The 14,541-nt window shown below is 34.6% G+C and overlaps 1 protein-coding gene across 7 annotated transcripts in view; it reads left to right on the plus strand.

Moving 5' to 3' along the window:
- Nucleotides 1–14,029, plus strand: part of ZNF280D (zinc finger protein 280D) — a 52,448-nt gene extending 38,419 nt beyond the window's left edge. For 3 of the 7 annotated variants that reach the window (XM_050903140.1, XM_050903138.1, XM_050903135.1), the window contains 3 exons: nucleotides 5,295–5,340; nucleotides 7,943–7,998; nucleotides 13,295–14,029. In XM_050903140.1, coding sequence (XP_050759097.1) covers nucleotides 5,295–5,340; nucleotides 7,943–7,998; nucleotides 13,295–13,931 — 739 coding nt within the window. In that variant the 3' untranslated portion in view covers nucleotides 13,932–14,029. Of the gene's footprint in view, nucleotides 1–5,294; nucleotides 5,341–7,942; nucleotides 7,999–13,294 lie in introns of those variants that run through there. The other 4 variants (XM_050903136.1, XM_050903139.1, XR_007767085.1 and 1 more) reach the window with 3 other exon arrangements.
- Nucleotides 14,030–14,541: the final 512 nt, after the last annotated feature.

The following is a 14,541-nucleotide window of genomic DNA, read 5'->3' on the forward strand; positions in this document are numbered from 1 at the left end:
TGCTGCTCATTTGCAGTGTTTCTTTGCTGCTCAAGTCTATCAATATCATCCCAAGCTAGAGTAGTGTGTAAATGATGACATATATGTGTTGACATCAAAGCCCGTTTTGTTCTGAACTTGATCCTAGCTTCTGAAACTAAAGGGCTTTGTCATTCTCTTTGGGTGTTCACTAAAACATACAAGTCCTGATCTGTTTAATATTCAAGTAAGTTGCATTTTTGTCTGCCAATTACTTTACAGTATATAGTGGCAAAATATGCTTTGAATTACTTCTGTCGCATATAACTGCATAAACTGAATCTTGGCCAAAGGAACTTATTAGCTGCTTTGCTCTGGTAGCTAAGCTTCTTTTTGCTCCTAAATACTGTAGGAGGAGAGCATGTGATGGAAGCAGATACATTTATTGAGCCTTGATTCTGAGGGTGGAGCAGCTACAGTTCATTCACACCTTGTTCTTTTGGTATCATCTCTCATCTTCAAGGATGCTCTACTCAAGCTGCTGAGACATCTGCTGCTTTTGATTTCACTGCTTCTGACTTCATCTTTAGTTCTAGATTATCTATGGCAAGTTTATCCATCAACAGGTTGTCTGGATATGTGATAAGCTTTCTTTTTGTCATGATGAACATCTAGTGTTCCTCCAAACTCAACCTCCTGCTTACAGTGGATATGTGTCTTGGTTGAATCTCTCATTCCAAGCAACCTAATAGAGCTAATCTTACTCTGAGATCAATCACTGTTATAACCCCCTAGTTATAAGAGATTATTTTTGATGAATGCAAGCTGTTCTTGATTTGCAGCACTTTCTTTTTCTGCATAATCACATTCTCTGAGATTAATCCATTTTTACCGGTATTTTTGTCCTCTTCACTTTTAGTATTCAAACAGTAACAGTTTTGGTGATAGTGAGCTTCTGCAGCCACTGTGGTATTGCTAATAATGGCAAGGATCCTGTCATCCATTGTCTCTTATGCGTATTTTGTGATTGAGCATCTGCACGCTTACTCAGTACCCTAAAGTCTCGTTGTTCTTTTTGCTACTTTTTTTTCTTCTGACAGAAGCTATGTTCCATCTTGAATGCTGCTGTTCAACTTCAAGCATCAGTTACCTACTACAGGTTTTTCTTGCAGGACTTATTTCTGTTTTGACACAGCAGCATTCAAAAAAGCATAGTGGGTTTGTGTTTTCATTGTGAACATGCTGTTGCATTTCAGAGTAAGTTGAATCTGTGATATTTCACTTTCATTCAGGTTTCCAGCAACAACAAAACTGGAATATGATTGCAGATTTTCATGGCTTTCAGAAATGTTCTCTAAGAATTTCCCAGAAACTACACTAGATTGACACTTTGATTTGAAGTTATATGAATTATACCTCTTTTGAATGCTCATTTGGAATATTATCATTTGGTTCTTTTTACAGCTTTGCTACAGAAACTTTGTAAGTTTCAGACTTGCAGTTAAAACACTTGTAAGCTACATACAAATTTGCCAGCTTTGTGTAAATAGTTCATGTAGAAACAATTGGCATCGTGGCATCCTGTTTCCATTTGTGTGAGGATCTCAGAAAAGTTACTCATGTGGAAAACTCATAACATAAAACCAGTACTAAAGGATGCAAGTAAACCTGCCTGACTTGATATTAAATATCCCTGATGGTCCCAACAACTACAAAGTTACATGAATAATGCAACATATTGGACCACATCTGCAATGGCAGAGCATGAATATGCATGGTATAACCAGTTTAGCTTATGGTCGAAGAATTAAGATTTCATTTGTATGTACCTTAACCTGTATCTTTTTTGTTATTTTTAGGATGTTGAGTGTCACTGCATTATGGGTTCTTAAAAGACGTGTAGTTGCAGAGCAACCTTGCTTGATTAGCAAATTCTACATTACCTTTGTTTTGAAAGTCTTTCTGACAAGAAAGTAAATGTTTGTTTCTGTTATTCTGTTTAATGTTTGTAACTGTGCAGCTTTGTGCGTAATAACACTTTACTACTCATGATAATAATAGTAAGGTATTATGTAGCTGTCTTCATTGCTAACCCCATTTTACAGGTGAGAAACTGAAGACAGTGTCAAGTAACATGAATGTCACCACCTTTCCTTTCCCATTCAGTTGTTAACAGTGTAAAACACCATAGCGTAGAGGCAGCTTTTTCTTCTAACTATGTATTCACATGTACCTTCCCAGTAAGTGCTCATACAATCAGATGTTTGGGGGAGAATTGTGCTTTATGACTCATGGGTTCTGCTTAGAGCTATAACTTTCAAAATGAGGATTTTCTGCTAAAAGCTGGAGTTCTTAAAAAAAACAAAACAAACAAAAAAAACCCAAACAAACAAAAAACCCCAAACAAACAAAAAAACCCGAAGACCTTTCTATTCTTTTGGTTGTAAAATAGATTTATATTTATAATGCTGGGTATGGTTCAATTGAGTGGCTGGAAGGTACCTTGAACCACTTAAATAACATAAAGTTGTTTTCTAAAAATTCTTGAAGCGACAGTCATCGTAGAAAAGGTTACTTTTGGTTAGGGGTGGACAAAAAAGGGATGTTTCGCAAAAGATTCCAGCTGAGTTTCAGTACTGCTTACCCAAAGAAGCTGTGGGCGTAACTCTTTGGTTGTAAGAAAACATGACAGCTCGCTGGGAAGACAGTTGCTCATGATTTGAGCTCTGTGTGTGTGTGCAAATATACATAACTTTATTACGTGAGAGCAGGGGAAGCAATGAGACTGTATGAATTTCAGCAATGAGAATACTCCCGTCCATGCTTGGACTGTGCATTTGAGAGTCCACTTGTTTCACTGACTCCAAATCTCTTCCATTAGTCCTAGGTGACTCCTCATGTATCAAATAAAGTTTCAGATCAACCTGAATTCAGACTTTAAGGTGTCTAAATTAATGTTCTTACTTACCTGGCTTTTATTCTGAGTCTCTTTGGTTTTATGGCCAATCCATTCTATTGAGTGTCTCAAGCTGAAATTTTGTGCTCAGCTGCTACATTTTGGGGGCATTTTTTTTTTAAGAGATTGACAATTAAGGGGCATTTTTTCATTGTTCTTAACTAGAAGCTTGCTTTTATGTAGAATAAAGAATCTTTAGAGAGTTCTAGAGGTTTCAAAATTGCTTGAAATTGTGGACCAGCAGGCTGTGCTTACCGGAGATGGTCACAATCTTTGTTTTATTTTCATAATGTTCTTTCCAGAAACACTGTAGCTCCACAGATGTAAGAAAATACATTGCCTTTGTTGCTGTTCGAGAACTATGGAATTTAAGATTTCTTATATCATAAGTGTTGGGAACATCACAAGGTGATAGCTTTCTATGGTTTAGTATCCATTTATGAAACTTCTGCTAGTTACAATTTAGAAGGAACTAGTTTCTAAAACCTATTCCTAGGTTGAGAATATATGTCAGGAATCCAAGGTAAACCATATTAACAAAGGTGTGGTTATCACGAAATGTTATAAATCCTGTTCACTTCCAAAACAGCATAAACTAGCCAGTTTGAATCTGTTTTATAAGCTATAAAACATGACCACAGAAATCTATCAGAATTTAATCATGTAAAATAATGTTTGTAGTGTATTTAAAACAATCTACAGGTACTGGATCCAATTCATACCCATTTATGGTGGCAAAACTTACATTTATTCAGATAAAAAGAACAGTATGTTTTCTCCTTGGATATACAATATCTGATTTATTTGTGTCTGAATTGTTCTGCTCTTTCAAGAGTGACTGTTTTTAGACAAATTACTATTTCCAACATATTTGTTTAAGTTCGTGCATAGAAATCATTAAAGCTGTGAAGCTAAGCTAAATTTCTGTTGTTGCATCATCTTTTACTGGTGTTGCTACTCGTGATTAAATACTTAGAGTATTTCAAGTCCCTGACCCAAAAAATGTGTTGTCATTTGATTTACCCAGACCATTTTTCTTACTGTTAATTAGATGAGCATTGTTACAGTGCTATTATAGCAATGCTGTTTTAAAACAATCGTTTTTTGTAGTTATTTTTGCCATCTTTTATTGCAAATTAAGATGTAATAATTAAAATAGTTATAAATGGGGTTTTTTATACTACAGTCCAAGTTGTTAGCTGCTAGAACATCAGTGTTAGAAGGTGTTTATGGTGTGCTGAAAGTACGTGCTAAAATTCTTTAAAAGGCCTGGGTTTAGCACTGCTTTCTTGGATTAAGTTAGGAAAATACGTGTGGTAGATATCAATCTAATATTAGTATACATTTTTCATAAAATTTAAGTTGGTAAAGCTGTTTCTTCTGTCAAGTATTTTGTACCTGTAGACAACCATTAAGACTCGCTGAGGTCATGAATCATTTAATTTATGATTAATAACATTATTTAAATATAACAGAGACAGCACCATACTTCAGCAGATTAAATTTGCCTTTAATGCAGCATCAACAAAGAAGATACAGGCATAAGCAATTTTGAGCGTTTTGTCCAGTTTTTCTTTTTTTTTTATAGGAAACCTTTGAAAGGTTAGATTTTATATTAGAAATGATGACTTAACAAGGTTTTGTAGGAGACATACTTGCTGTCTCTGTGATAGCATTTTCTTATATAAACACAGAAAATCAATTTTAGTGATGTTGATAAGCTGTTTAATTAATGTGGTTTTAAAAGTCAATAAATTTAAATAATTTATAGCTTATCTAATGTATGGACTGTGCCTGTGAAGGTATTTTGAGGGAAGTATCTCCTCCAAATAGTAGTTGGAGGTCAGCTGCAATGTTGTACAGTTGCCCAGAACACAGCTGTAGTTTACTTTAGGGCATTTGGGTTATAGTAGACAATTAAAAGAAAACTGAGCTTGTTTTGCAGAATATTTTTGTTGGGTCATAATGTAACTTTATGCACTTAATTTAGCATTTCGGATCTTAAATACTTCAGTCATGGTTTAAAAGGCCTTTGTGGTGAGGAGATGATTCCTCATGTAGAATTGCAGTAAGCACTAGAATAAAAGTATTGCTGACCATCTTAAGACTGTTGCTTCCTGGTTTTCATGAGGTGAGATAACTGGAACAGGTTACATGAAACAAGTTTATCTTGTAATTTCTGTATACCTAATAAAACATTTTAAAATTTTGAAATGCTCTTCTGGAACTCTGAAGTATGTTTAAGCTCAAAATAAGTATCAACTTTAAAAATTGATTTCAGATTACCAAGTTGCTTTCTTACTGTAAGTATCTTCATCCTTATCTCTATGTTAACCATACAGTATTTTAAAACATTGAATCTTAATTCATTATCCACTAGGTTAAAGACTGAAATCTCCATTAGAGAGAGAGAAGCTAAGTTGGAGGTAATGTCTTTTCTTTTCTCCACACAGTCTAACAATACCTCTGAACTTCATAACTAGTTTGAAGATCCAAGACAATTCTTTTTTAACTACACATATACTACTGGGTCATGGTGTTCAGAAGATATGCATAGTGCAAAAATCTAGCTTTCTGTGTTTTACTACAGAAAGATATTGCAGTGGTGGAGGGACACCTTTAGTATGTCTGCCACACCCAAAGATTTCCAGTTTGCAGTCAGTCCATTCTGGTTGATTTGTATGGCAGGCTCCAATGAAGGAATGGTTTAGTTGCCTTATGTATCTTCATCTTCAGGGAACCTGGAAATTAACCTGAAATATAACCTGAGATCTGGGTAAATATTGACTCTGAACTGTAACTTTTTGAGGTTTTTTTATTTGTACTTCTTTAAAGAGGAAAATCTTTGGAAATGCCTCTTCAGGCCTGAATTGTTGTTTTTTTTTTTCCTAGGCGTGTGTACAAATTTTCCCCTCCTTTCTGCCTATCAGGAAGCTAAATGATCTCACAGTACATCTTAATTTTTTCAAAAATACCATCTTTGGATTCTGATTTTACAGAATTTTTTTCTGTCAGAAGTTGTCTTTCTGTTGCCCTTCAAAAAGGGCAATCTATTACAGAAATCCCAGCCGGTAAGAGAGTGGGAGAGTCCTCAGACGTAGTAAAGATTTTTCTTGTAACACTACTTGCCTACTTACCAAAATGCAAAGGGGTTGGTGAGGGTTTTATAACAGAAGCAATGATTTTGTAGAAATGCGAGAAGACTGTTCATCTTCATTCAGCAGCATTAAGCAAGATTCTCAAACAGTAACACCTTTTCTTTCCATAGACTCCATTACCACTTCAGGTGTGTTTTCTCTTAGTTTTTCTTTTTTTTTTTTTTTCATCCTGTATTGTGTTTCAGCATTACAGAAGATGTCAAATTTGCATTTTTTTGCTCCACGAAATTGTGTTCAATAATATTGGCTTTCATTTAAAAATAAAACAAAAAATGCAGCATCCCCCCCAAACAAAGACAAAACAAAACAAACTCACACACCCTAGCCCTTACGGTTGGAAAAGATGGAGAATACAGACAGAATAGGTTGGTTTGGTGTTAGCTGTCTGAGCTTACAGGACATCTGAACCAAGACCTTTCAGAACAGTGAGCTGCCATTCAGTGTGGTCTGGGCCATGTGGAACCTCTGGTTGTTTTTTTCAAGGTGCCATGGAATGCCTGTTATTTCACTGCGGCCAGATGCTTGACATTCTGGCTGTTGAAATACACAGCAGGAGGTCAAAGGACAGACCCCTAGGGTGCTGAAGAACCAAAAATATAAATTGATGAATCAGGTTGTTTAAAAACATGGTATTTAAAATTCAGAGATAAGTCAAGAAATCTTCCTTTCCTGGTAGTTCCCAGGGGGGAGTATGGTCAGCCAGGGCAGAGGAGGATGGTGGATAGGGAAGGAGGTTCGCTAGTAGGAAGTAGAGTGCAGTAATTTTAAATCAGAAACTGTTCATTAGCGTGGGTCATATATGTACGGGTTTTGTATGACAGAAATATAACAAAGTATGATAGAAGTATAGGAAAGGGTATTTTAGAAGATAGAATAAGCTTAATTTTACCATACAATTTTAAAATATTTGCTGCATCATTTGGCCTCATTGAAACAGAATATACCACCTCGGGGGGGGGGGGGGGGGGAAACTATGCTAAGAGTATGTATCATTGTTTACACAGTTTTAAATATTTAAGACGTTGTGATACAAATAATAATTTAAAATGTTTGTCTTTATGTACAGTGATCTTTTCAATTTTAAAACCAAAATTAACTTATAGTTGTATTCAGACAAAAAAGAAGTTTAATTTCTTAATTTTGTCACTTAGGCACTTACAATTTCCTAAATGAGAATAAGATTATATGGGCAAGATGCCCTGTAGCATAGGAGATGCTTTTAGAAGACTGGTATGGCTGTTTCCAAATGACTGTTTTCAGTCACTTGCTTTTCTACTGTTCTAAAAATGGGAGGGGGGGGAATTGCCTTTTGTTCATGTTGTTTAGAGTTAAAAACTTATTTCATTGGGTAAGTTTTAATAGAGACTCAAAAGTTTTTTCTGTGACAAGAATTTTGTTAAGAATCTTCCCTATACTTACACTTAATATAATAGCATCTGTAGGGCTAAAACACTGTGTAATGCTTTAAAAATACACTAACCTCAACTATGTCTTTCTTGCTTTTCCTCTGCTTTTTTTGCCTTTTTTTGCTAGCAAAACACAAGTTTAGTTCAGATTTTTTTTCCCCCCTTCTAAGTAAAAAGCTGTCCAGACTTAGTTTGTATCCTATTCAATAAGGCGTCATTGAAATTATGTATATGAAAAAGGCTGCAAGAGTTGCTTTAAAGTTTTGCTTTGTTTCTGGGTTTTGTTTTGTTTTGTTTTTTTAAACTTGGAAGACTGTTTGCAAACATCTGTACTAAGATCCATACTCAATCTCTGCTACATACCAGATTTATGGGAATGTCACTGTGAAATTATTTCTACAACTTTATATTGTAATCAGTTGCTCATGAATGTAAAATAAAAGAAATATCATTAATTATTACAGAAAATTTCAAGACCTAGTTTATCTGAAGGAAAAACAGAAACACCAACTTTTGAAAGGTAAATACAATGATCAGCTGCATCTTGAAATCAGGTACATAAAATAACACATGCTGTGTTATTTCTCAGGTAATTGGGCAAAAGTATTTAATTAGTATTTTCATAATGTGTGTTTTCTATGGTAGAAAATTTTTAATGGCGGTCATAATGTACTTACTCAACAAGACATGTAGAATTTAGGTTCCAAGTGTCAAAACACATTCTTAGTAAGGCTTAAACTGTGAATTAGTCAAGATTCATAAGACATTAAATAAGTTGTACAGATTGCTAGAAGAAGCATTTTTTTATAATATTGCATGAGTTAAAAGTATTACTGGGACAAACGGGAAACAATTTTAAAATACAGTATAAAATGTTAATTCTTGGCTATGCATTTAAGTTTTTAAAAACCTGTATCATTTGTGGAAAGCATCCTCAACCAAATTCTTAGCAGAGCAAATATGTGAAATTGTTGGGTAACTAACAATGATAGCTCTACACTTAAAAAAATATGCAAAATTGTGGAATTTTTTATGTCAGTCTGGGGAAATAATTGAAGTCTTACACACTTCTTTTAGTGCATATTGTGGGCAGACTTATACTTCATATAAATCATCTAAATTATTACTCCGGATCCCACAGCCTGAAACGTCTTATTCCAGTTAGTGATCTTTCACAATTGTTGGTACAAATTTAACCTTTAAAAGCTTAGTCAAAACATAATTGTAGTTATTTGTTATATGTGCATTTATAGTGCCTTAAAAAAAAAAAGCAAACTGCTTTCAGAGTCTCTCTGTAGGTTACTTTTCTTCTTAGAAAAGGTTCTGCTTTATCTTTCTGTATTCTAGTCATATGCAGTGTGGGCCAAATAATTTGAAATTTTACTTTCACTTAAAATGCTTGCTTAAGAATTGAGACTAAATGGTTCAGGTATTAGAAGCTAACTCTGTCTTTAAGCTACAGATTAGTAAACAGTCACTAATTCAATTCTAATTGAATATGATGTACTACTTTCTCCTATCCTTGTGTTTAAGTAGACAAAAATAATTTTAATACATAAATCTGTTCTGTGTTTTCTGTTAAAACTTTGTTTGATACTACTTTATGGGCTTTAAGACAGACATCTGGAGTATTGTAGCTCTAGCACCAGAGATTCTCAATCCTCAAACACTTTTCTCTGTTATTAAGCCATGTTGATATTAGCAAGTAATTAGTGCTGCAGGAGCAGATCAGTAGATGAAAGCAGTTGATTCTGAGAATCCTGCATCTTCACCGGACTGTGGTTCGGAGGTGGTTTTTTTAGACCAGATTTGTGTTCGCTGGACAGAATGCTCATAGTGTGCACATATTCAGAGCTGTGTGGAACATCCGTTGTTGGTTGGGACTCTCGAGGACCCAGTTCCGTTAGGAGTTGGAGCACTTGTGGATCAGACCTTCCAGTTCGTTTTCCTCAAAAAGAAATCTAGTTTGCATGCCCTAGGACTGCTCTGTAAACCAAACCAGTATGTGGGAACAATCAAGGAATGTGCCTCAAAACCATAGTGTTGTTTCACACCACGCTGTTAATGTAAATGCAGCTGTAATACAGGTTTTGTTACCTGGAAATACTTTTCGACAGACTGAAGGTGTGTTTGCACAAACTTTGCAGCTGCTCTGTATGCAGATGTGTAAATGTCACTTGTTTATAGTTCTGTTCTGAAGTTGTATGATTTTTTCTTTCTTGCTGTAGAATTTTTCCCTGAATTATTTTTTTAAATCTTAATATAAAATACCAATATAAAATAATAAAATACTCTTTAAAGTTAAGTGAATATGTATAGCAAAGAGCAGCAAAAAAACTTGAGCTAGCAGGATTTTAAAACAACAAATATTCAGAGCCTAGCTTTCCTCAGCCTCACTTGGCACCCAAATCTTATATTTTCTATACAATGAGAAAACAAAAACAAAAAAAACCTTTAATTTCTAGGCTTCTGTAGCTTGGGGTGAGTGTATTTTTGCACCTGGTAGATTCATCTCTTAGATTCAGAATTATGTCTTATGCTACTCTTATTCTAAAACCTGATTTCATATAGACAATACGGCAGCTAGTTCATTAGTATAGCCCATATTTGATAGTCTGGCCGTGTTTTGTATCATGCTTTAGAAAATGGGTTCGTTTTTTTCATTAAACAAAAGTCAGATTTTACATTCTAACTGTTCACTGAAATCCTCCTTTCTATATAATGCAGTTATTATCATTCTCGCGTTTTGCACTCTTTTTTGATGTCTGAATTTTTAGTTTTCTTACACTGTAACCACTATTGTTTGCACATAGAGTAGTAAGAGTACGTTTCATTCCTAATATTGGATGGAAGGCTATTCTTTTTCAGCTACTGACTTACAGAATGATTTCTTGAAAACCTATATGATTTTTCTTTTTATTGCGGGATTTTAGTGCATCACAGTTGCTAGGTTTTGCTTATTCTTCTGCAGTTCTCAGCAGAGGTAAATTATTTCATTTGAGAACTGTTCTATCTCAACAAACGTACTGTTGTGCTTAGCAATCGAAAAGATCACTGTTCTTTGTGGATAATTGTTTTTGTGATGGTGATTGTTGTGCAAAAACTTGTTCAATTTTATTTTTATACTCTGTTTTATTGGTATAAATGACTCATGGGAAGGTATGCTGATGAGACAGCTTTTTTCTGCATGAGAAATGAATATATATTTTTATTTTCTTCCTGCCCACTTCCTCTCCCTCCCTTCCTGTGTTTTGCCAAAAATGAGTGAGAATGAGAGGCTGGGTTTGGATGAAGCTTGGATTTTGGTTACTAGAAGGTGAGGGAGATTGTGATGGATTCCTTTTATATGTTCAGGGCAGATTTGTCCTTTGAAGAGTTTCTTGGTGTGAATCTTGGCGGGGGGGGTGTACATACGTGTAAACCATCCGGGATTTCCGGTGTGGAAACACTGCTCGCTGTGTGCTAATGAGGCATTAGTCATCCTTTTATTTAAATCCTTTTTTTTTTTTTTTGCATATATGTGTTCAAAACTTCCCACATAAAGCATAATACTGTGCTTGTTAACTCTGCAACTACACCTCACCCTCAAGCTGCTTGTTGAAAAGTAGTAGCTAAAGGTCATGTGTATATACACTGTTTCATGAAGAGTTGACTGGATTTTCATATGAAAACAATTCTAAATATTTACTAGCATTTATACGGCTCTGTATAGCCTAAGTGTTTCTCTGGAGTAGATGAGGTAATTAGGAACAGTGATGGCAAGACCAGTTATGTCAGCCATAGCTGATGGGTGGTTCTGAGTGTTGGCTTTTGTGCTGGAACTTAGTCTTGAGTTTTCCCTCGACTATTACCATTTTTCCCCTTTTTTCTACAAGTTTGAGAGAGAGGAGAACAACTTTGGATAGAAAAATTGTTTGTATATTTGAGAATGTCGTTTACTGGTTTAGATAGTCCAATAAATGAAAAAAAAACTTTGTTTGACACAAGTAGCAAATATAGGTTGTAATTTGATAGAGGTTTGCCTGTCTCCTGAGTTAATTCCTTATTATGAATGAAAAAATCAGTGTAACAGGATGAAAAGATTCTCATGACTACCTCAGTGACCAGTAAGAATTCAACACTCAAGGATATCTCAGCAGTCTCTTATCCCTGCTCAAAATATTCATCTGACTTAAATTCGAAGTAGGAAATGGAATATTCTTGGATTAGTTTATTTAAGTGAAAGTAAAACTTGAAAACAGATTTCTGAATGTTTATAGTATGTAGCACCTCTTCCAGAATAACCATTTTCTGTAGAACTCAGTATCATTTAGCATATAGGCGAATCACATGAATTATTTTAAATTCCTGGATTAGTAGAACAACATGTCTAGACTTTCATAAAAACATAGTAGCAGGAAATTAGTTATTCCTTTTAAGAGCCCTGGCACTGTCTGTTGCTTAGGTAATGTTAAAAGTGGTTTTAGCCAAAAATTACTTCAAACCATTTTTTAAATTATTTGAAGAAATAAAGTACAAATGCATTTTGATTAGTGAGATATCTGGTGATATTGTGTATCTCGCATTTTTTGTCTGCATGTCACTGTTCAGAGACTATTTTCAATTTAAGTTTTAAATTTTAAAAGTTAATTTGGGAGACTTTGTTCCTATTTCACTTCCTATATAGAATTTATATCTGAAATCAGACCAACCGTTGTTCTTCCATCTTCCCCCCCGCTTTCTTTTGTCTGTCACCATCATCATTTTAGGTAATTTGAGCTACTTATCATTCTGAAAAATTTTGAATGGGTTAGAAATTATACTAAACTTTTAACAAATTTAAATCTTTACAGCAAAAATTGAGCTGCATCATTGAAAGGATGGGAGAAGCTGGTGTTTTTATAACAAATGAAGAGAAATATTAGAAACTGGTATTTAGGATTTTGATGGTTGGAATATGAACATATGAGCAAATTGTATATAGCAATAAGACCAGACTATTTTGTATTTTTGTGGGTACAGATGGCATTTGAAGTATACAGTTCAGTCTTTCTTTGGAGCGTTCTGATTGATCCCCTCCCCCCCCCCCCCAGCTCACCCTAAAGCACTGCATACATGTGGCTTTATTGAAATAATACAAGGTTTAAACAATCGGTTTGTCTGCAAAGTTCATACACTGTGTTTTAGATTTTATTATACAGTAAGATTCCCATTTTTACTTGCATAATTCAGTACTGATCTGTATTTCCTTTTTTATAAACATACAGTTTTACTCTGAAAAGTGAATGAAAATGCTACTTCACAGGTTCACTTTTTCAGTGAATCCAAATTTGTAGTTGCTCAACTAAATTTTAGATTTAAGTTAATTTAGATTTCCAACTGTTAGCTTTTTTCCTCGCTTTACTCTCATTAGTATTGTGGAGTCAATTGGTCGATATAAAGGTATGAACTGGCTTCTTTTTTTTGCACATCATCAACAAAAGTTTCCAAGTAGTTGTATCTGCATCTGTGTCAAAGAGGCTGTGCAGGTAGAGGAACTTAACATTCTATTTTGGAAAATTCCGTGTGTCACACAAAGGGGACAACTTAACCTTCCTTTCTGGAGATGAAATGCAAGAACTAAAGAGTACTAATTGACTGCTAAATACAAAGCTGAGTTTGTAAATAGGTAAGAAAAATGCAGCTGTTAATTAAATTCAGCCCATCTTGCTATGCAGATTTGTGAGAAATACCAAATAGGAAATCTACAATACCACTTTGAGTGTCACTTTGCAGAGCACAGCCATGTGTTGCTTTATTTCATTTGATATAAAAATAACTTGTTTTGTTTTTTTCAGCAAACAAGAGCATGACTCTTCAGACGAAACAAAAGAATGCAATAGAAATCAAGCTAAAAAAGTTGCATCAGTTGAAAAGAATGAAGAAAACTCATCATTGTCAAATACAGAAAATGTTCCTAGTTTGGAACTCCCTGACAACAGCTCAAAGAATTCTTTGCATGAGAAAGGAGCATGTTGTGATTCAGATAATAACAAACAATTAGTAGATGAGAAACAAAAATGTTTTCATGATGAAATTGAGTTGAAAACTTGCCAAAGTTCAGATAATGTTATCTTGAATGAGCAGACTAAAGTACGTAGCTTGGATGAAACTACCCTTTCAGCAATGAACGCAAGGGACTTAAAACTAACATTGGGTGAAGATGTTAGTTTTGAGCAGTTCTTGAGAAAGAGAGATGAACCTGAATCCGTTAGTTCAGACATTAGTGAACAAGGCAGCATTCATTTGGAGCCTTTGACTCCATCAGAGGTACTAGAGCATGAAGCTACTGAAATTCTTCAAAAAGGTAATGTTGCATCTTCGTCAAAGAAAGCTGGACAACTCTCTGAACAAACAGATGATACTTCTAAAGAAAGCAGTCCCAACAGAATGGAAACAACTGTAAACAAGACAGACGAAAATGAAGCAAGCTGAAATTATGTTAATTTTATTGTTTGTTGTAAACAATGGTAAGAACACCATGGACCATTCCTGATGAGTGTGCTCATTGATGCTAATTATTAAAAAAAAAAAGGGGGGGAGAGGGAGGAGAGAGAAAGACACTAAAGGGAATTTTTGCATATGAAGATAGCATGTATGTGTACGTACAACTGAATTAACTAGATTTACAAAAGGTAACATGTTCAAATATATCTTCCTGTCTCTTGGATGTGATATATCTTATTAGATTGACATTTGAAAGGAGGAATAAATTCTAATTTTTATAGTTAACTAGCCTGGGATAAGGTGATTTGTTTGCCAAGAAAATATTTTTTTAAATCCTTCAGTGTGAATATCATTAAACAGTGGAATTTAGAATGAATTCACTTCTGATGCTGAAATGGAGCACACTTGTAATGATGGTTATTGGTCTGTTGATAATTTGGGTAAACATAAACCTTTGAACTTGGTGTCACATTCCTGTCTGTAAAAGCATGTAAACAGAATTATATGAATCTATGCACCTCTGTACAGGTGTAATCCTGCCAGGCTGTGAGCTTACCTTAATAAACTTTCAGTGAAAGTGGAATTATTACAATAAAAA

Source organism: Gymnogyps californianus, chromosome 11 (genome assembly GCF_018139145.2).
Source record: "Gymnogyps californianus isolate 813 chromosome 11, ASM1813914v2, whole genome shotgun sequence".
In the NCBI taxonomy this organism is placed as follows: Eukaryota; Metazoa; Chordata; class Aves; order Accipitriformes; family Cathartidae; genus Gymnogyps; species Gymnogyps californianus.